This window comes from Metopolophium dirhodum, chromosome 3, assembly GCF_019925205.1.
Source record: "Metopolophium dirhodum isolate CAU chromosome 3, ASM1992520v1, whole genome shotgun sequence".
Taxonomy (NCBI): domain Eukaryota; kingdom Metazoa; phylum Arthropoda; class Insecta; order Hemiptera; family Aphididae; genus Metopolophium; species Metopolophium dirhodum.
Genome location: NC_083562.1, coordinates 19649179 through 19672034, shown reverse-complemented (window position 1 = coordinate 19672034; position 22856 = coordinate 19649179). Strand labels below are relative to the sequence as shown.

The 22856-nt window shown below is 30.5% G+C and overlaps 1 protein-coding gene across 3 annotated transcripts in view; it reads right to left on the bottom strand.

Moving 5' to 3' along the window:
- Positions 1-99: 99 nt before the first annotated feature.
- Positions 100-22856, bottom strand: part of LOC132942003 (lachesin-like) — a 108125-nt gene continuing 85368 nt past the window's right edge. For 2 of the 3 annotated variants that reach the window (XM_061010286.1, XM_061010285.1), the window contains exons 7-11: positions 14252-14380; positions 12402-12539; positions 12191-12355; positions 2343-2402; positions 100-1016 (exon numbers count right to left, since the gene is read on the bottom strand). In XM_061010286.1, coding sequence (XP_060866269.1) covers positions 832-1016; positions 2343-2402; positions 12191-12355; positions 12402-12539; positions 14252-14380 — 677 coding nt within the window. In that variant the 3' untranslated portion in view covers positions 100-831. The remainder of the gene's footprint in view (positions 1017-2342; positions 2403-12190; positions 12356-12401; positions 12540-14251; positions 14381-22856) is intronic. The other variant, XM_061010287.1, reaches the window with a different exon arrangement.

Sequence of the window (22856 nt, the reverse complement as noted above, 5' to 3'; positions counted from 1 at the left end):
ATTTGGGACACTGGGATGACTGTGTTTGATATTATAAGGACGCGGATCACCATCGAAATCACATTGAGCTTCTTACAGGATAATAAAATAAACACAGAGTACATGAAATATAATATTATTGTATATAAACACGGACACACGCACAAACACGTACCTACACGTATATTATTGTTATTATTGTGAAGGTATTATATTATTATATTATCATAAATATGTATGTACGCGTGCGTGCTTGTATTTATTTATTGTAAACGATCAAAATAAGTATTATAACTATAATAATATGTACAACGGTTTCGGCGGAGACTACGCACGCATATACATCACAACATTGTAAGAATCGTTATATTGTTATTATTACACAGTGCTGTATAGGACGAAATATTATATGATTTATATAATATATTATTATGCTATAAAAACGTTACAATTAGCCGAATAATACAACACAATTTATAATATTTGATTTGCATAATATTATAATAAATATAGTATAATAACAACTGCAGTTATATTATAATAATAGGTACATTACAAATAAAAGCGACGAATTTACTCGTATAACACCACATAATCGATGGCACGTCCGCCGCGATTTAAAATTTTTTTTTTATTTTTTTATCATACAAAATGCGCGATGAGAATAACGCACTTATACTAAATCAAAAAAACAAACCAAAAACACGAAAATTTAAGGGCGTAAAAAATTACTACAGTCCGTTCCGGTTCCAGAGGGTGGGACGATGCCGCGTCACAGCACTACATTTTGATCGTGTGACAATAGCGACGCTTCCGCATCGGATGTTGCGAGCAATTCGTGACCGACGACGATCACCGACCGAACACCAAGGTAGATGCCATCCAATAGCATCCGGCCGACGCGAGCCAACCGAAGACGCCATCGTGCGACCACCTGACCGCGTCCGAGTTGAGCGAACTGTTGTCCGTCGGCAACGAGTTGAAAACGGTTTCCGGTGGACCACCGTTACCTCCATCGTTGTCGCCATCGTCGTAATCTGTGAGGACGAAATCGCAAAAAATTCGTAATATTATATTGTGTAAGAGTGGTCGCCACGGTAATTATTTGACGAAACAAATTTTCAATACCTTTTTGAGTAAAAAGAGATTTTTAAATATTTTAAATTTCATAATGCAAAGAGGGGCTACTCTTGGGTCGTGGGGGTGAAACCCCAGGGGGTCGTCGTTGGCTGATGTGAATTTTTAACCCCCTTAGGGTTGGTGAGTGAAGCAATCTGGGGGTTAGAGTCTCCTAGTATCATAATATAATAATAACAGTTATGGGTCAAGGTTATTGGAACTATTGGAAGTAGTGTCTTACCGACTATCAGCCCATAATTTAACAAGTACGTCGTTATAGGAATTTAGAAACTTATTTACGTACCGACCATCGACTGATCTCTATCTAAAGATAAGAACTCTGAAAACCGATTTTGAACTTGACGTGAGTAGTAAAGTCTACTTGATATTGAACTTCCAACATTTTTGGTTTTTTTTCCCTCGAGTTTATTAAAAAACGAATGTGACAAATTTTGAAGTTCCAATTTTTCCAATTCACTTTAGCGTGACTTATAATATATAGAGATGAAATCGGATGTGCGGGATGTAAAGTTGATTTCAAGTATAGACTTAACGACAAATGTCTATATTGCGCATGTGATGGACAGGGACAGCAAATCACCATTTGTAATCCCCTTAAGGCGTCTGCGAGGGTCACAAGTAACGAGTGTTTCGTTATGAGTTCACAGAAGCGTGTTAAAAAAAATCAATATGAAGGACATGGAAAAATAAAAATACACTGAAAACTATAAGACAGTAATGAGTAAAATAACAATACTGTCGATAGGTCCATATAGATTTTTTGGCCAATATTTCTATCTGATTTATTATTTTAACGACTTTTAGAAGAATAATATCACCATGACATTTTGAGTGATTACTGACGTTAGTTAAAGTCGAATTTTTGGCACGGTATGAATGTGGTTTCCCAGATCTCCTGAGAAATCGACACAAAAAGTTTAGGTATAACAATGAACTAACAATTCGATTGTATTCTATATTTGAAATATTAAAATGTTTCTCAAAAACAAATATGTTTTAGTTTCCAAGCGACTGCGAACTAATCTCACGGTAATCGTTTACTAGGTATATAGCAATAATACCGGGCTCACTTTACTAAACGCTTCCTGCAGATTAAGGAAGTGCATATTTTAGCCTATAAGATAACACCACTCTTTCGAGTGGTTTAGTATAAGCTATTTAGCAAGACACTAGTTCAAATAAACATAGGTATTTTAAAAATAATTAATGGGCGTGCGACTCACCTTTGCGATCGTCGTCTGGTTCTTCAGTAATCGCCATGGGTCTTGACGGCACTGCGATTTCTGCGAACAAAATCCAACAGTCAGTCGATTATACATCCTGTTCGGTGGTTTACACCACGGACCGTCGAACCTTAACTATATATTTAGAGACGCAATAAAAGCGACGTTTATTTGTAACGATCGCTCTATTTCTCTTTCCGCCCCGCCCCCGCTTATAATTCTCTCTCGTAAAGCTCTCCCTTGCAAACACGCTACACTCTCTCCTCTCATCTAATACGTAAACTGACGCGGACATATATGTACATATTATATTCGACCAATGCATTTGTTTCCGTCAATTCGATCGATTACGTTTATTGTAGATAACGAAACCTCTAAGTACCTGTATAGTAATAACAAAGTGACGAGTACTGCAACTACTACTGCAGCAGCGGTAACGTTTCCTATCACAGTCACAGCTGATGTTGAAGATTTACCGCAGACCGGAGTCGTCAAAAATATTGTTGTACGATATCTTTTTCGTTAAATGTCCGAAATAGATTATAGCAAAGGTATTATAGATTATATAAATAAGTGGTTTTAGTCAGCTGCAGAAGTTAAGATTAATCAGAGAATTTCGACAAAAACCCGTTACGAGCGTGGGCCTAATTAGATTATATAAAGTGTTGAAATCATCGAAATAGTGTTTAATAATAATTGAAGGAAACTATTATGGTTGTAACCAATAAAACATAATATAATTGGAAAAATATTTTTTTTCGATCCATTATTATAACAAATAACTCTTTAAAAGTAAATCATGCGCCTTTTTATTTTTACGGAATGAATTACGAAAAACATTTTACAGTTCAAACATTAATTGACATTTTACAGGGTTTCGGGAAACCTAATAAATTCGTGTTTTGAATAATTCATCGAAGGAAACTTAATATTATACTTATTATTACTACACGCAAACTCAAAAAAACATCGGTTGCATTTTTTTTATTTATATACAAAGTGTAAAAGAAATATCTGACGAAAATAAAAAAAAATTAAATTGATACTAGTAATGGTAATGTACGACGAAAATTGGGTAACTTATATGGATACTAAATAATTTAAAAACTATACTTATGTTAAGAAATTCACAAAAACCATTTTTGAAAAAAAGTGATTTCGTTTTAAATTAATTTATTCCGAAAAATATTGATATTTTAAAAATTCTAAAAAATTAACTACTTAACTTAGATAAATGTTTTTACCGACAAAATTGTTCTTACAATCAGATTTACAAATTAGTTGATTTTGAAATTTTCCAAAAAATTTGAACTGAATTTTAAGATTTGTATTTTCAGTTTCAAGAAATAAAAATGAATATATTTACAATATACATTTAGCGCAAGTGTTCATAAATTATATAAATGAAAATTTGTTTTTTAATATTGATTATAACAAAATGTAATACATTAGTCAGTTCTTTCTGTTACACTCTGTATATACAATACCGTTTTATTATACATTATCTTATGATCCCAGAATACGGTTGCAAAGACGTGGAACTATTGGTTTAAACATTATACAACGATATTGATGTATCTTTAATATAATAAAGTAGTTATACGCGTATATAAACTGCTTTTGTTATTACAGTATTAACAAAGAATTTAGATTCTTCTCGACAAATTGTTTTATAAGAGTATATTTATAAGGCTCGACCGTTAATGTAAATGAAGAAAAGTTTGTACCGAAGTATATGCATACGCAAAACCAACGAAACACCTGCACGCGCAGATGCTAAACAAAAAGTTATTGTGCCATGCATATTTTAATATTTAACCGTTTATTTGCGATTATTAGTGAAATAAGAAAATATAATAATGTTATGTTGAATATAATATGTTATTCGTTCATGATAAACATTTGTAGCTTCAATACCAATATTATATAAGGACCATTATATAATATAGTATATTAATATGTACAGGCAATATGCATATACTCACTAATAAATTAAGACGTACTATGCCATAGTTTGAATTTTATTAATTATTACTATTATAGTGCAAGATCAAAACCGTTTCAACGATTAATATCAAAACGTGAATTCAATTAAAATTCAATTGTGGTTTCTTCGGCATACATAAGACAAGGATGAAAAATATGAAGATTTCATTAAACCATCAGTAATCACTCAGTATATAGTCAATTGTCATATTATATTGTACAATGATGTAACATAAATTTTAAAATTTTTTTTTATTCCTATGTTTTACTATATTATAATAATTAAAGCATACGAGTTTACGAATGAAACATTTTCCTGTCTATTCCGAACTTGGGTGAATTTCATCGGTATTCTGCCATCGATGGTAGCATAGAAAATACTAAAATACATACGAACGTATTATAATGTGGACATTTTCACGCAGCAATCACTGCGCCGATTGACATCGTGCAGGCATTTATTAATAAGACATTCATAGTTCCACTTCTGGAAGCATATTTACGATCAAACAACGAGACGAATATTCTAACTGAACAAATACGAAATCTGAAGCTGTTTATCTGATTTACAAAGTAGGAACCCAACGGTTGTACCATCGTACACGCCTGCCGTATTGCGTATAATATTATATCTGATATCATATTATTAATATATTATGTATATTATATTATACCATCCACCACGTCACTGCGGTATACCTTATAAGTTAATAACTTGCATAACGCACTATTCGAATATTTAATGGACATTTATAATTACATTTTTTTAAAAATATTTTACATAAATAGATTAGCAGTGTACCTTCATTGGATGTATCGAATTTATAAGAGTACCTACCTAACTATAGTAAAACACTTAAAACGGTAATATATGAATGAAATAATACATCATTGAGACGGGTAATAAACTAATAACTAATAATTTTCGAAAATATTGTAATCAGAAAAAAAATGCCTAAAAAACAAATTTAGAATACTACTGTTATTGTTTAGACCAGTACACACAATCAGTGTCATCAGTCACACGATGTACGACTTTGTGATAGTTTAACTCACGCGTTTTCTGGTTTTTAGATTATATATTATATTACAATACTTATATAATATTAAAAGTTATCACATTAACGATATTATTGCGAGCTGTTGGAACAAAGTATGGATTTCGTTTTATACCAAATAGGAACAATAAACTGCCGAGGCCTACCCCCCCCCCCCCCCCCCTCCCACACCATCAACTTTTATTATATAATAAAGCATTTATTCAAATTATGAGTTTTTTTGAATAGTGAATAATACATTATTTTCAAATATTTATATTTTTTATGATCATTTATTTAATGAGTATTTTAACGGTATACACAGTTCATATTATATCAAATGATAACCAACCTTTTTTACTAATTTTTTATTAAGATCGTGCATTTTTTTTTAATGTTGAAGTGTCTAAATCAAAATTTGAATTTGTAGTTTCTGAGCTATTCAAATGTATATAATTTCTAGGACTAGGAACTTCATGCCCTTAAAAACCTAAAAATATGCAAGCACTTATGCACTTAATGCACTTTATGCCCCGGAGAATCACTAAATATGCTATTAAAATATGCAAAAAAATCATAATTCCTATTGAATAAAACCTTTTTATTTTAGTATCTAGATAATAATTAAAAAATTATAAATTGTAATTTATAATAATAATCTAGTATATTAACAAATTATTGATAATTTTCTTTTCCGATTTTTTTTCTTTTTACATCGTGTTTAAGTGAATCACGCATATGGTTTACCAATAAGGAGCAATGCGAATGATCGGCGAGGAAAACAAACACCAATTTTAAAATATTTATTTTCTATAAACAAAACATCATACTAATATCTGTCCAAGATATGTATTTAAAAGTAGGTTTTTTTTTTATTAAATTATAAAAAAATTTTCAAATATGCACTTATAAATGAAAACTAGTCAAATATGCAACTATAAGTTTTAAATATAAACTCGCATTGCTATGAAACAAATTTCTATATTACCTAGCTATGTATTTAATGATTATTTAAAAACATGCAAACTCCTAGAAACCTAGCCCTAATAATTACTAAGGCTTAAAGTCCTTAAAAATGGTTTTACAAAAATAAACAAAATATATACCTAATGATATGACATTGTAGCTATATTATAGCCCCTGTATCTTCCAAACCTATTATCTGATTATCATGAACTATTATCCTCAGTTGTAGGTAGGTACTTAAATATACTAATAACTCAGAAACTATAGGTACTGCTTTAAAATTCTGTTTATAAAAGTACATAAAAAAAAATCATCTCCTTAACATCTATTTTACAGAAAAAAGGCAGTTGTTATCATTTGAAAATAATAAGTTTGTACTCTCACATAATACATAGCTTACATATTATAACTGCTTAAGATGCAACAAGTTTTTGAAAATTTGCTCATTAATTATTATACCAATCTGAAAATTAGAATCAGAATAAATGCCTAAAATGGCTTGGTGAATCGGCCTGTGCAATTTGACTTTGCCTATATTTACCTGCAACACTCACCTGTGTGTTTGTGCTGCTCATGATTGAAAGGGCCGTCGCCGACAAATGCGGAAATTGTCTCGTCCGCGTCCAACGACAAACGTGTGAAGTCACATCTCGCGGTGAATCAACCCCCCGACAACACCGTTTTAACAAATTTGGAATAACGCTAAGTGTACGGTAAATATATAGGCACACCCATACCTACAAATTATACTGTAACGCAGTAATTCGAATTAATATTGCGTGCGACGGAAAATTATAAATGATTTAAACGTATAATAACTGCTACTACGTCCTAATTACAACCGTTTATTAATAACGTTAAGTCGAATTCACAGCTATGTCGTCTGTCAAGTATCGAGGTCGACCCAACTCTGGACATTTTCTGGTAGATCATGTTTGGTGAACAATACCATGATTACCACGGTCAATCAGAATACGACAAAAGCTACACGATGGATAGGTAGTTGTAAACCCGGGCTAACATTGTTATTAAACGGTTTACGCGTAACGTTATGAACATGTGATATAATATTGTGTAACGACGCAGGTTAGTAGTGGTGAGCAGTGCGGGCTTTGACCTACCAGTTATTTGTTTATACACCACGTGCTATAAAATATTTTGCACTCGTTAAATAATCAATATTATAGCATGTTAATATACTTAATGCCATATAAATATTCATGTGTATATTATTATTATTGTTCATTTTTTAACGCGTCTCATTTTTCATATGAAATCTTGTTACGATTTTATCCCGCAGAAAACGATATAGGGCCACAATTTATCGATCGTCCTAAACAGTCTTATTCTCATCACCCGAGTATGTACCTATTAATGCATTTGAAGTAATAACTATGATTATAACTAAGAATATTAATAACGGAAGATAGCCGTACAAAACGAAGTATGTAAGAAACATCAAAAAAATACAAACATTTGTTAAAATTTAAATATTACTATTAAAATAATTTTTTTGGTAATCATGATTACCAAAAAATTGACCATCTTCAATTAGATTGTCATTGATTTTTTAACATAGATACATTTTTGGGCTGGATGCAACATTTTTTATATCTGATTTTTTTGCGTAACACTTTTCTTATCACCATAGAAACTCAAATCAATAAATTTATATATATAATATATATTAAACCCAATCTATAATTCGTAATTCATTACATTTCTAACAAACTTCCTAACAAATTATATTTACTTGTTTGTGTTTCATTAAAACCTTCACACCTAAAAATAATTATCCAATAATAAACAGTAACAAAAAAAATATTTAAAATAAAATGAAATGGGTGTGGAAGTTCAGTTGACAAAAATAATCATAACAGAGATAATTTAAAAATGTTCTAAAATACTTTATTATGTTTGTACATTTTTTTCCAAAAATCTCACCCTCCCAACTCCCCGATCAGCCCTAAAAATGAATGTTTGTAGATACGTACTCATTATACTGGCACGTGTTATTTTTTTAAAACTCGGATTATAGAATTTTTGCGCCTGTCCCAAAAAAGGTTCACCATCTCTCGCCTATGATAATGATACTTTTATCGCCTGATTACACGCGGGACGAATTTTACAATAATATAACATATTCCCGGCAATTTATGATGTTATCTCGTATAAATATTATAGAACAACTAACGGCAAAAGTGTATGATAATAATAATAATAATATAGCGGCTGCAGGTTATTTCTCGACGATATTTATAATATGTGCACCGATAACGGGCGTGATTGATGTTTCTTTTGTGAAAATCTCTCGGGCAAAAGAAAACCGAAGTCACAGACGTGTTATATTAGATATGTATCGTACGCACCACGACAAGTTTCGTTTCGTTTTCTTTTTCAACCGAAAACGTATATATTGGGAAAACAATACGCTCCACTACGCACTGCTTCACCCGCACTTAGTGAACCATACAGGCCAGTTACAGCTGTTGTTGTATTTGTACCTATAGACTACCTATCATGACATTCGAGTCAAGTTTTCGTTTTTGAAAAAACGTTTCTATACGGTTTAAAGCACTGTTACACATTCTTACAAAAAAAATCCAATTATTTATTTGAGCAGTTTTTTGGGTTTTATTATGATTTTACAATCAGAGACGGAATAATTTCGAGAAAAATGTCGCCGCATAAAATGTATCCAGAATTGCATTACAGATATAGTTAATAAACTGCATTTATATATGACACAGAAAACTATTTAATATTTTGACGAGTTGAATAATTTTTTTTAATTTTTTAATACCATTGAAAAAAGTTATTACTGTTTTAAAATAAATAAAAGCTTAAATAACGTTTAAATGTTTAACGATATCAAAAAAACAAATCACTACGACGCAGAAAAAAATATTATTTTGTATCGTATAATATAAATTTGGTATCTTGTTTATACATGAGTGGAACTCGAAAGGTACATATACTTCTTTTCACGTGACCATTTTTTTTATATAAACTTGTAATAATTACGCAAACAACCAACAACGTAATAAATATCACGGGACCACATGTGAGTACTGGACCACTTGTGAGTAATCTTAAATAAGTATTTAAATATATTTAAGATTTAAAATTTAAAATTTTTGTTTTTTTCAATGGTTTATATAATTTGCCGATATCAAACCCCCACGAAAAACTGTGATTTAAGTGTATGACGATCACTTAATTATACATAATATGTAAGTACTCTAAGGTATAATTATATTGTGTTATGCAAGGTGATTCATAAATGCCTAATGCACAACCACATTTTTTCAATTTTCTTCTAATAATTGATTTATTAAAATTCTGATGTTTGGAATTTAAATGATAATATTGAGGATCACATGTTCAAATAATTTGATTTCTATATACTATTTAAGGATTATCTTGCGGATAATCACCCTTTGTTCCTGTAAATTTTTAAGCAGAAGGCTTTTTTGAAAATATATAGGCATGTATTTAAATTTAAATTTGAACGAGTATAGTTTTTTAGCAATTAAACTATTTGTACTACGGATAGTATGTCAATGATAGGTAATCAGCTTAGAAAAAATGAGGACTACGATGGTATGAAAATTATAGTAATTAATACTTATCTATTAATATTATATAAAAAAACTATCGAGAGTATAATAGTTACTAGATTTAATGATACGTCATGCATTTTATATTTTTGTACAACCATTTTTAAGGACTATCATTCTTACTACCTATATACATATTAATAACTCAGAAACTAGTACGAATTTTGTATAAAATACATCAACATTTTCAAAAAAAAAAATCATCTGATTAACAATTTACAGTAATAAAAGTTAGTTTTAGTTTTAAAAAAGATAGAAGCCGCAAGACACTCCAAAAGTGGAATACAAAAATTAAATAATTGAAACACGGTCCTTGAGTATATTTAAAAATTCCAAAAATCAGAGTTTTAATAAATTAAATAATAAAGGAAAAACCCGGGATGTATGCATGCTTGGCGAATCACCCTGCATACAGTTTAATTGAGCGGAAGCGTGGACCATATTAGTCCGCAACTTTAGCTGTGAACCCTTGAAATTTTACTCAACATCATCAACAGTGACCACTATGATATCGACTTGTACATTATCAGTCGAATGGTCCACTCTATATATTGTATACTCAAAAAACCCCCAACATTTGCGAGTACGGCCGATAACGGTAAATCAATTTCATCGGTATTTTTTTTCCTAGACATATTCTATTTGTGTATCATGATATATATCGTATCATAAATTTAAATTATCTATCGCACTACTGAAATCCACGAGTAAGGTATAAAATACGAAAAAAATCGACTGACTATGTTATACGGTCTATAGCTATACAAACGCGCCGGAGAAGTTTATCAACGAGCTAGCCTGCTATAGCTAGTGTGATGTTTATTTACGTGTGTGTGTGTGTGTGTGTGTGTGTATGTTTGTTTGTGTGTGTGTGTGTGTGTTATTACGATGGCGGTTATTCATTGTTGCAGTGTCTGTGTCTTGTACATATCACATATATATGTATTATAATAAATAGTGTGTTAAACGGCCGGGTCGTTTACCCGATTCCTTTCCCTTTTAAAGCGTTCCGTGAGCGTAAAAAAAAAATGGCGTTGCGTGTTGTGCTTAAAACGGCTTAACCGATGGCCGAATACTTATATAGCGTACGCCGCGACGCGTCGTGTGAGTGGGTGGAGGAGAAGGTAAAGTCTTAGGTTCGTGCAAGTCTCGCAACGTTTGTGAGCTGTTGTGTCCCGATTTATATAAATATCGATCGTATAAGTTTTGATCGAACGTTTTCAACACGAATCGCGTCGGTGAAATACATTGGCACAACTAGGAGAGGGGGGAGGGTGCTTTGGGTCCTCGGCGCCCCCAGAGTCAAATTTAGTACCCCATAAAAATCGTTTACAAATTTGAAAAAAAAAAGTTGATAATTTTATCGAATTTGCAATTAAAACACAATAGTAATTTTTATGATATAACATTTTTTTAGCAAATATAATTACATATAAATTGATATAATATATTATTGTTTTTTAAAAAAATTTGAAATTAAATTTAAAAAATTACTTTTTAGTGACTTTGTATGCTGTGTCCACACCAAGTATGACTTTTTTTTTATTTTTATTTTTTGGACAATTTGGACTGTCCTGTGTAGACCCGAAATTATGGTTTTTGTTTTGTTTTAGTGGTTAATATATACAAACATATAGGCTAATAATGGTGTTAGGTCTCATTGAGTCACAAAAAACCTGAAGCTTAAGCACCCCTTTGTTCAAATGTCTAGTTGTGCCAATGGTGGTGAAATATGCAATTGCAATGAGTACTTTCGATTATTGAAAATATGTCATGAATAAAATCTTGTTCTCGTGGTAGGTTAGGTTAGGTGATTTATATGTTTAAACTTAAACTAGGATTTTTCGAATAAATTACGTGACGCACTATGCAGCGGCGTCTTAGGGGATTGAGAAGGTGAAATATAAGAGTGAGGGTTCCGGGCAGCACATACAGTTTGAAATACTTAATACAATAATATTATCCTAAGTTTATAATGAGACAACGAAAATATACGTAAAAAAAATAAAATAACCAAGTCGCGAGATTTTATGGCCATATTAAGTTAAAAATAATAATATAGTGCTACACTGCTACAGCTAAATGCTAATATATTAAACGATACGATAAACTAATGAAATAATCATGACATTTCCAAAACGAAAACTGTTTTTCTACGCCGACAGCACTCGAACGACATAAATGTCCAGACAGATAATAATATAAATTATAGGTACATAAAACAATAAATCACGCTCACGGTCTAGTTTGATGAATCCGTCGGTTTCGCCAAGTGAATTCTTCGCCACGCATTTGTATGATCCGAAATCTTGTGGCGATAATTTCCTAATCTTCAAGATCATGTACTTGTTGTACCCGCTGTCCGTGGATATGGCCTCATATTTTTCGCCTGAAACCGTCATATCTACTTTTGTTCATTTTTTACACAATCCAGTCACCTCGTTGCTTACCCGAGACGATCATGTCGCCCTTTTCAGTCGTCCAAAAGTTTATGGACGTTGGAAACGCTTCGGTATGACATTCCAACTTGATGTCTTGACCAATATAGCCACCCACCAGTTGATTTGAAATGGTCAACATTGGAGGAACTGTAACACAATCGATAAATACTAGTTAGTTAATACCAATATTGTCTGCACCGAAGTACATTTTATTATAATATCGTTTAAATAATCGCGAACACGAGATGAAATAAAAAAAAAAATGTAATTAAATTCTAGAGCTGTTAGATTCTATAGGTCTTATTATTTGGCACATACTGCAGTATGTTTATCATAGATGATCTTCGTAATTGTGAATATAAGTGTTCGAATTTTGACAGAATTTATAAAATTTAAAAATGATTTTGTAGTAAAAAATGAATAAAATGTTCAACTTTTATAGCTTAAGATTGAAAATTTGAAACAAGGTTCCGCATAAGTTATTCTGTAACCAAAAATTCTATAAAATATGAAAACACACTTTTTTTTTATAATTGTTTTACGTTCAAATTTGGACGAAATTACATACTAAGTAACCAAGAATAATGATTTCAGTGCCTTTTTTGTAATTGTATACTATTACTTCAACTTACCGGCTATTGAATTAATATCGTACCAACAATGTAAATATAATATAAAATATCCTAGACTGACAAACCGTCTCCGCTCAGAATAGTTTTTCGTATACAATGATATTATATCATTGAATTCAAATGTAATACCATCCATTACAGTGAGCCACTTGTAACCAACCTACTGTACAGCAGAGCGACATCTACTAACATGCTTTTTTTTGTTACAATTTTCATGATTCTATATGGCATACTGTGATACTTTTTAGAACATATAAATCCATGTTATAATCGAGACAAATTTGTAGATATTACGATTACATTAACTTTAAGAAACAATAAAATATTAAAATATAGGTAACTATTATTTTTCTAAACTGTTTGAATAAAAAAATAGTGATTCGAGTAGTAATACTATACAACGACGGTGTTTTATATTTGAACAGTCAAACAATATAACTATTACACAGATCTCAAGAATACACTCATATTATTTTGTTTACTATATATTCAGTTTTTACTATCAAATTTCCCGAGTTAGAAACGAAATCACCAGGTGGATTTTTTTATTAAATCTCGGAAATACAAAACATAAGCGTCGTACCTATAATATGTGTCACGGCCCATTGAATGGTACATTGTATAATTTATATTACGCAGGTTGTAGTTAAATTGTCTATTTAATTAAATAGGAACACCATCAAACAAATAATGTTTTAAATTACTATTCATAGTTTGTCCATTCAGTAGAATAACAGTTAAAATAAACGTGATCTTGATTTGTAAAAATTATCGTTACGATAATCGTTTTGGTTAGATATCCTATACCATGTACAACGAATCCTGTCAATTCGAATATTCGATGCAATTAAATACGTATAAATGTATAATATATATATATATTATGTGTATATTTAAGTATTATCTAAAAATACTTAAACCCAACGAGACTATAATGAATAAAAGAGGTTGCATTTTCTAGCTTGTGAAGATTTTATCAAACAAAAGCATGTTAAACATAAAATTTTCTATATCCATATTAAGTGTCCAAATGATCTCGTTTGAAATGAATACTAATGACAGCTGTGGTACCTTATTTATAAATATTTCACTAAAATGGTTTATTAAGTGGTATACGCGGTACGTTTCCAATGGTATATTTTACTTGTCGCGAACGATGAAGTTCCGTTTAAGTACAATTTATTATTCGTGACTTATTTTATATATGTATATTGTATATATACTTACATTGGACTTTGAGCGTGACTCTTTTGCTAATGGAAGGAGGAACACCGTTCGAGGCTATGCACAAATAAGCACCCATGTGGAGCCTACTCACCCTCGTGATGTGCAACACTTCGCCGTCGATAAAATTAACTGAAACAATATAACAACAAAAAACTGTACAGTCAAAAAATAATAATAAAATTACAACTGTTATAGAAGTCAATTAATTTGTATGTTCTTTAAACGAATATTTTTTTCCGATTCGTCATTAATATACGGAACACAGATAAATGTTTGGAAAAATTGTGTGAAAAACTACCTATTTAATATACGAGAAAATAAATATAATATAATATATTGAAATAGGTACAAATTATGTAATATTAAATAATATAAAACTATTAGACTCCAATTGATAAACAAGATTATAAAATTAAATAAATAATTGTAAGTAAAAAATTTCTAACGGTACAAGTACAATAATTGTATAGTACCATTTTATAGTGACATATAGACACTTTTACTTTGGTAAGTATTTATAAAAAAATTATTTGGGGGATTTGTTGGCATACTAAAATACTATAATATATTCAGTTAGTTAAATATTCCATTTAAGGTGACAATAATTACACACTTTTGTTTTTCAAAAGAAAAACACGCTTTTACTATAAATTATCCTACAGACAATTTATTTGGAAATTTTGAAGTGCCGATCTAAATTGAAAATCGAACGAGTAGTTTCCGAGTTATTAAAAATATATCTACCTACTAAAGACAATAATTATGGTCGACGATAATGGGTTTGAAAATAAAGGGGCTTTAATGATATTAAAATTGAAGTTATTAGATTACTAATATGTATCCCTATTGACGTTATATGATATAACATTATATGATTTATAAAAATTGTCATATTATAGTAGGTACTAGGTACTAAACTAAACATTACATATATTTTATATTTTTGCAAAACAATTTTTGAGGATTATTATCATAAGTACTTTTAAACAATATAATATCTCAGGAACTATTCGTTCAAATATTTTAGTTTTTAGCTACATAAACAATTTCAAAAATAAATATTTTCTTAACAATTAACTGTCAAGAAAGAAAGTTTTCGTAGTATGAAAAACAGAAGTTTATATCGTCAAGGAACACTACTGATATGGTAAAAAAAATTAAGTATTTAAAAATATGGCCATTAAGTATAGTTGTTTTCTTATATAAATTATGGACTTGGACATTTCATATAACAGAACTTTAATAAATGCTTTATTAAATGAAAAAAGAAGTGAGCATGTTTGGTAAGTTACCCTGTATACTATAGGTACTGTAAACCTACGCATTTTATAATATGAGAAAACATTAAAATTCGATCGAAAGAAACTGTACATAAAGTATGGTAAAGTAAAAAGTAAAAATATGCGTTGTACAACATACAAGAATCATATAACAATGTATAGGTATATGAAAGCCGAAGTTATCAATTGTTAAATTACATATTGGTACCTACACACAATAATTATGATATGCTTTTTGTCGTACAATTATCCACTGCACCTGTACAGAAAAATGTGTCAAACTGTTGGATAGGTTTTAAAACTTTTCTTATTACCATACCGTTCTTATTCGCAGTTTTTTTTTTGAAAAACTTTTTAAATACAATTTTTTTACGTTTTCATTTGTACAAATACGACGCGTAACGTACCGCGTAGAGTGTGATATTATTGTGTGGGTGTATATGGGTAAATTATATTTCGCAAAGTTTATACAAACGCGATACACGCGCGCATACGATTTCCATTACAAGATAAAAATAATAATATCATAAAATGTACGTTATCCCGTGGTGGTTTTCAAAAGACCACACGCATTAAAATTACGGCGGATAAAATGACAGCGTTTCGCCTAACGTTTCTCGCGCGCTAAAATATCGCACCGTAATTGCGTGCGAAATAGAGAAAGTTTAAAAGTTAACAACATGGCATACTTATGTGTGTGTGTGTGTGTGTGTGTGTGTGTGTGTGTGTGTGTGTGTGTGTGTGTGTGTGTGTGTGTGTGTAAAGTTTGAAAGTTGGAAACGTGATGATCCATACTACATATATAATAACGGTGTGTGTATATGTATAGATATTGCGAAAAAGATTACAAAGTTGTTTGTTTTTTTTTTTTTTTTTTATCGATTGCTGGCATTAAAAATTCAATCGACCGAAATAATGACGTTCGTAAAACACATTCGTATTATGAAACATGTACAGTTTTCAATTACGGTTATCGCAATGTTATTATTATTACGCACTTTTAACGTTTTCGAGTCGTTCGAACTCTGAAACAATCCACATGTGATATACATAATACATATTATATTATAACCTATATGTATATAACAATATTTGGAACAAGACATTTTACACAATATTATAATAATATACTTACCTACCTACATTGTATGGGTATATAAAGTATATACAATTACAAAGTTATTTGAGGGAAAAAAAATTCCGCGCATTCCAAGTATATAATAATCGTTTGGTTCATTCGATAAGAGGAAGACGCTATCTCATAATATGCAAATACCGTTCTAAATGGCTAGAAAATTAAGTCGAGAGTGTTATGGATATTGTTTATAAAAATACATATTTAAAATTAAAACACTGTTTCAAAAAGTTAAATACAATGAGGTTGTGGAAAAAATATTACAACATTTGGAGTACTCATTTGTATAAACTTAATTGTTATTATTGCTATCATAGCATGACATAAATGTATCAGTAAAATGTAATCGTCAACTATATATGAATGTATGTAAATTGCAGTTACCGAAACGACAAATTCTCAGCAATAGAAAACGCTATTAAACACAATAGTTATCTATTGATAATATTGCACGATCAGAGAATAATTTTTCTTAAAAAAATCGACTGATAAATTGGGAATAAGAAATAAAAATTACATTGTGTGTATAATATTATAATATGCTCGCGTAGGGAGTGCCGAGTATTGATATTATATTTTTTTGGTTATTTCGGTAGAAAATAGAAACGGACCGCATAATGGCTGTTATAGAGGAAAAGAATATTACTACTTTTATCGTTCGAAGATTACACTGGCGGGGGCAGTGATCGTTATATTTTGTTTTGCGGTCGCAGGATATATTATATATCCGATAAGGCGAAATGCGGTACACGCAATAATAATACTACGCATAACACTACAACAATAAGTATAATAAATCCGTCGAGACATTTACATTTATTAAACATCGGCGGCAATCGTCGTTATCGATATGAATATAACTAAAATACTGCTACGACGATACGATTTGGAAAGTTTCGCTGCGCTTTCTGCTCGGCCACCGCCGCCTACAGTGGACCTCTGCCCGCGCGCAATGGGTACCCTTCGTCACCATCCCGTCTGCAGGCGGGGCGAGGGTGTATATTATTATTATTATTATTATATAAGTATTACAAACGAGCGTTTAAAATGCAATAAAATATGTAAATATTATTCTTGGTCGAAAAGTTTCCACGCGGCTCACTTTAGGCGATAGTAAATGCGATGAGGGTGGGTCGGAGGAGGATGTCGCGGTGAGGAGAGGCCGAGAGGGACAACTTATGAATATTCATTGTAAAACGGTGCGGAGGAGCTGTGCAATCTAATGTAATAAATATATATGTAGATTGCGTTTTTATACTTATTGTGCCGTCTCTTAATCATGACCGATGAAAATATAACGAAAGCAAAAAAAATCATTGTCGTTTATATAGTATTGCTTTGATTCAGTAATACCTACGTTTTGCTCGTCTTTTGTTGAGAATAAAAAAGCGAGCCGATCCTTTTAAATCGTAAATGGTCGAGGTGCGCGTAATAAGAAAACTGACAAAAATGTTCGAATTATATACGTTTTTATTTTTCCCGAATTATTCGTCAAGTCGTTTTAAATTTTATAATTTTATTCAAAACAACATTTTTTTACATCTATAATAAAAAATAACTATATTCAAATCAATAATTTTTCTTTAACCATGCTGACACTGGTATTTTATTACAACAACAGTACATATTATAATATACAGTACAGAGATAATTTAAAGCAGGGGGTCCAACATTTAGGGAAGACTAAAAGCCACATTGATATAGCGAGTAGAAGTTGTGGTGTTCACCAAAAAGTGAAATCATGAATAATGTGTGATCGTGTAAGATAGTATAATATAATATTATGTTTCTTTGGGTAGATGTAATTTACAATAATCGAATAAAGAGGACTTATTCAATTTGTCTTTGGTTAAAATATAAAAACGTACGTTTCGTTTGAAATTTGGTTTTCACAACAGTAATATCATCTGAAAATAGTGTTCCATAACAGCAAAAATCTCACTATTCTTACGTAAATCTTGAAAACGGTACTCGAATTCCTTAATTAAAATCTTCAAATTTCAAAGCAACTAGAATGACAGCTACGTCTTGTGTCGTATCGTGTCGTGTCGTGTCGATCAAATCGTCTTGTGATTGGACTTTTAACCAAGTTGCAACCGAGTATACCAAAAATGAAAAATTGACTACAGCTCAGCTCTTAAACCATATTGATTACCAGTTGTAACCATAAAAACCACGCTCTCGAACAACACGACACACACACGACATACCTCTGAATCCAGCATTGACGGATTTTTTAGTATTCTGGTTAGGTCTTGTCTTCCTTCGCCTAGGGTAGCAACTTAGAGCTTCTGGAAACGATCCTGGGAAAAAAGACCATTTGGCCCAAAAAGGATAAAAACTGTGGAAAATGACAATTTTTTTTCCCGTTATTATTTATTTTTACTATAGACCGTCACTTGATTTATGTATTATTTATATTAGTGTATAAATATTATTTTATATTTTAATAATTTCAAAATGTTTCATAAAATCGTACTAGAGTAAGCAGGATAGTTATTTACCATTCGATACAGCTTATATTTTTAGCAGAAAAACAGAGTTGGCACAATGGCACCTAATTATTATCATAATAAGTACCTAACACCTATGTCCTATATAGCTATTTAGAATATACAATATATACACTCCTACTATATCTACTATATAAAGTACTCATGAAAGTATAGTTTTTAGATTTTGAGAGGAAAGATAACATAAAATGTATGCATGATTTCAATTCAATTTTCTTATCAAATACCTAAAAAATATAGATCGGTAATCCAGAAAAAATTACATTCATTGAGAATATCAGAATATTCAAAATACAGAGAATTGATTTTGAAAAGATATGTGAGACAAGACATAGTTTATGTACAGATTTAAGAATCAATCAAAAACAAATGTACCTACGATGATTTATGATTATAAAAATATTCAAATTTCAAATTGACAAAATTATTGAAAATAATAATATTAGTAAATTTTAAAAATAAAAATCTCAAAAACAAATTTTAGGGTGTAATCCAGTTTACCTTTTTTTGGTGCACCCTGGAGTACCTTAAAAGCTCATTTAAACAGGGACTTACATGGACAACGCAAAATAAAAATAATTTTTATTTTGGGATGCATACGGTTCATACCTTTTTTATGGACGCACTCTGAACATTATCCAAGTACCATGTCAGGACATGTAATCTCGAAAAGATCTCCGTGTGAAATGGTACCTTTATGGTTTCATATCGTGAGACACAGGAAACTATTTCTTAACATGATCATATTTTAGTCACTTATAACGTGTAATATGTGTATCTAACAATAATAATCAATATTGTTAATGGTGTAAATTATAATAAGTAAATAAATGCATGTAGATCACTTATAATAGTCACCGCTATATATATATATTTAAATAAAATACTATGTGGTTTTCAAATGGGGTGGTACAAGGACGTGTGTGATTTACACCAAAAACTTAATTTATATTATACAGGTACCTAGTGTTTTAAATTTTTAATAAATTGTATTATTGAGTATCGTCGCTTTAGTTTTGTTTATCTATCTCTCGACTATAAAACATTTTATCAATATCATATTCCTGCTCGTTGGCCGCCTTTATATTGCTAAATAATTTAATAACTCAAAAAAATATTGAATTAACCGCTGCTGTAGGGAATATGGTATTTCTTTTTTTGCCTTGTCGATACTGTGCAAATGACCCTAATTTGACCCGGATATAATATATACCGGCCGTAAACGAGTAATCTACTAACAAAAACTCATTTTATGCGCGATGAAAAATATAGATTTCAAAAACCAATAATGATATCGTCGGTCAATTTCTAAATATTTCGATTCAGCCAATAGGGCAACAGCTTACGAAAATTCGTTGATTATGTTAAGGGTAGGTACTAAGAGTATTATGTATATTATAGTACTATATATTCTCCAAGAAATTATTGTAATTAATAACTGTATAAATAATTAATCCAGTTTAGGTAAATTATGACGGCTATACAAGCCAATACAAGTCATTATTTTACAATTATTTCTTTATAGTTACTAAGTCGATGTTAGTTTGATAAAGTATGGATAAATTTGAATTTTTATTTTCTTTGTATCAATATTATTATTATTGTTGTATTAAATTGTTTAAAATTGTTTTTTTTCATTTTTATATTGATATAGCTGTATAATAATAAATATCATAACTTGTAGACGTCGTTACTAAATATAATCGCTTTTTAACGTTAAAAACTTAAAAACAACTTCGAAATGTTTGTAAAAATATACTTGAAATAAAAACGATAAAAAAATGTATTTATAAAAAATTCTATAATACCTACTGTTAAAACTCCACTTCGCAATCCTTTATGGCACGCTATAATACTACTATTATATAATCATATTTTTACTGCAGGATTACTTAATTACGAACACTGCGGATATTATAAACTTTTTATCGTAATTTTATTCGTGAGAGTATTTTTTCATTATACACTAAGTGTGTGCTCTGTACGGAAAAATATCGAAGATTACCACCAAAATCATATAAATATTATCCAATCAATTTCAATTATTCGTTATACGTTTTCAATTGTTTATATTACCCGATATGACGTGTGTATAACGCAACCTCTGTGGAAGGTGTACAAATCGCACGAAGGTAAATCAATTATTTGCTTTTAACCCGTCTAGCTTCGTGCAGTAATATTTAACATATATTATTTTGAGTATTGATATTTTTAAAACACAACTGTGTATCGTTAAAACATTTCTATATGCTCCAAAACATTATGTTTTTATAGTAATAATAATAAATAAAAAAAAACCAATTCTCAATAATTTATAGTACTGAAGTCTGAAATGTAAACTATCTATGGTAGTTATACGTGATACTGTTGTTACAATGTATTATTATTATATTTGTTAGAATGCCATTGAACAATAAAAATATACAAACTATTAGATATTTATAGTATGTTTTTAGTTTGATATAAATATATATCATCTATATAACTATTTTTTTACAGTTTAATATTTGACAATATTATTATTTAACTATATTTTGATATTTATTTATCAGTCGTCGTTGTCGAATATCATCTCGGTATTCAAATCGTCTTTTCAATTTCTACGAAATATAATAAAACATTGAGAAAATAACGTTGTCTAGTAATGAATCGTAACACTTGAAATATTATGTAAGGATGGGTCCTAATTTGAGAAAATTGTTGCCATAGGAAATGTATAGTTAATTGCATTTTCATTAATAATAACGTATTAACGTCATCATAATTCATGACGAGAAATCCTCTTATATACAACACATACATTTTAGTCTCGGGAGCAACTAAGTTCATAATAATTAACAAGTGAACGCGTTTAATTAAAAACAAATCCTTGATCAAGAGAATCTGCAGATATTAATAATTGTAGTTTTTTTTTTTTATTCCTCAGACTCTGTATACTCCCCATTATGTATGCACTGTAAAATATACTGTCCTCCATTGTATTCGAGACGACGTTGTTGGTGATTGTCACAAATGAAATCCTAAGAAACCGTAAAGAAGTTGGCGAGCTATTATAATGTCTAGTACACCACACGTATATATATTATATTGTATATACGTTATACTGTTATTCATATTATACATCAACATCACATTCGGGGGCGAAATGAAAACAAGATACGAGACGGAACACAAAAAGAACGATATCACGAACAAACAATGATATTTTACGAGGGACTGTATGGCTCTGAGATATGCAAAATTAAAAACGTACGTGTAAACGAAAAAACGAGTCTGAATAAATGAAACGAATGGACAGAGGCGACGGTTAACCGACACCGCAAATTTCACGTCCAGTAGAAATTTGTATCGATAGCATAAAATTAAAGACGTACAATCGCATATTTTACCATATCCACTCAGTTGAGTTGGGTTGAGTGATTCGAGTAGGCGGTTACATGTTTTAACCATGAGAAAAATACAATATTTTTGTCAATTGATACGATTTATATAAACTTTTCAGACAGCTGTATACGATATTAAGTTCATAAAAAGGTTTTCAATATGCAGTTATCATGAGTTAACAACTACTCCCAAATCGGTTTCTTTATAGATAACTTATTTGTACTTGGATTTTATGCATGTTGAAGAACTCGTTGGGTCCTGTTTATTTTTGACGCACACGGACAGGATCCCCG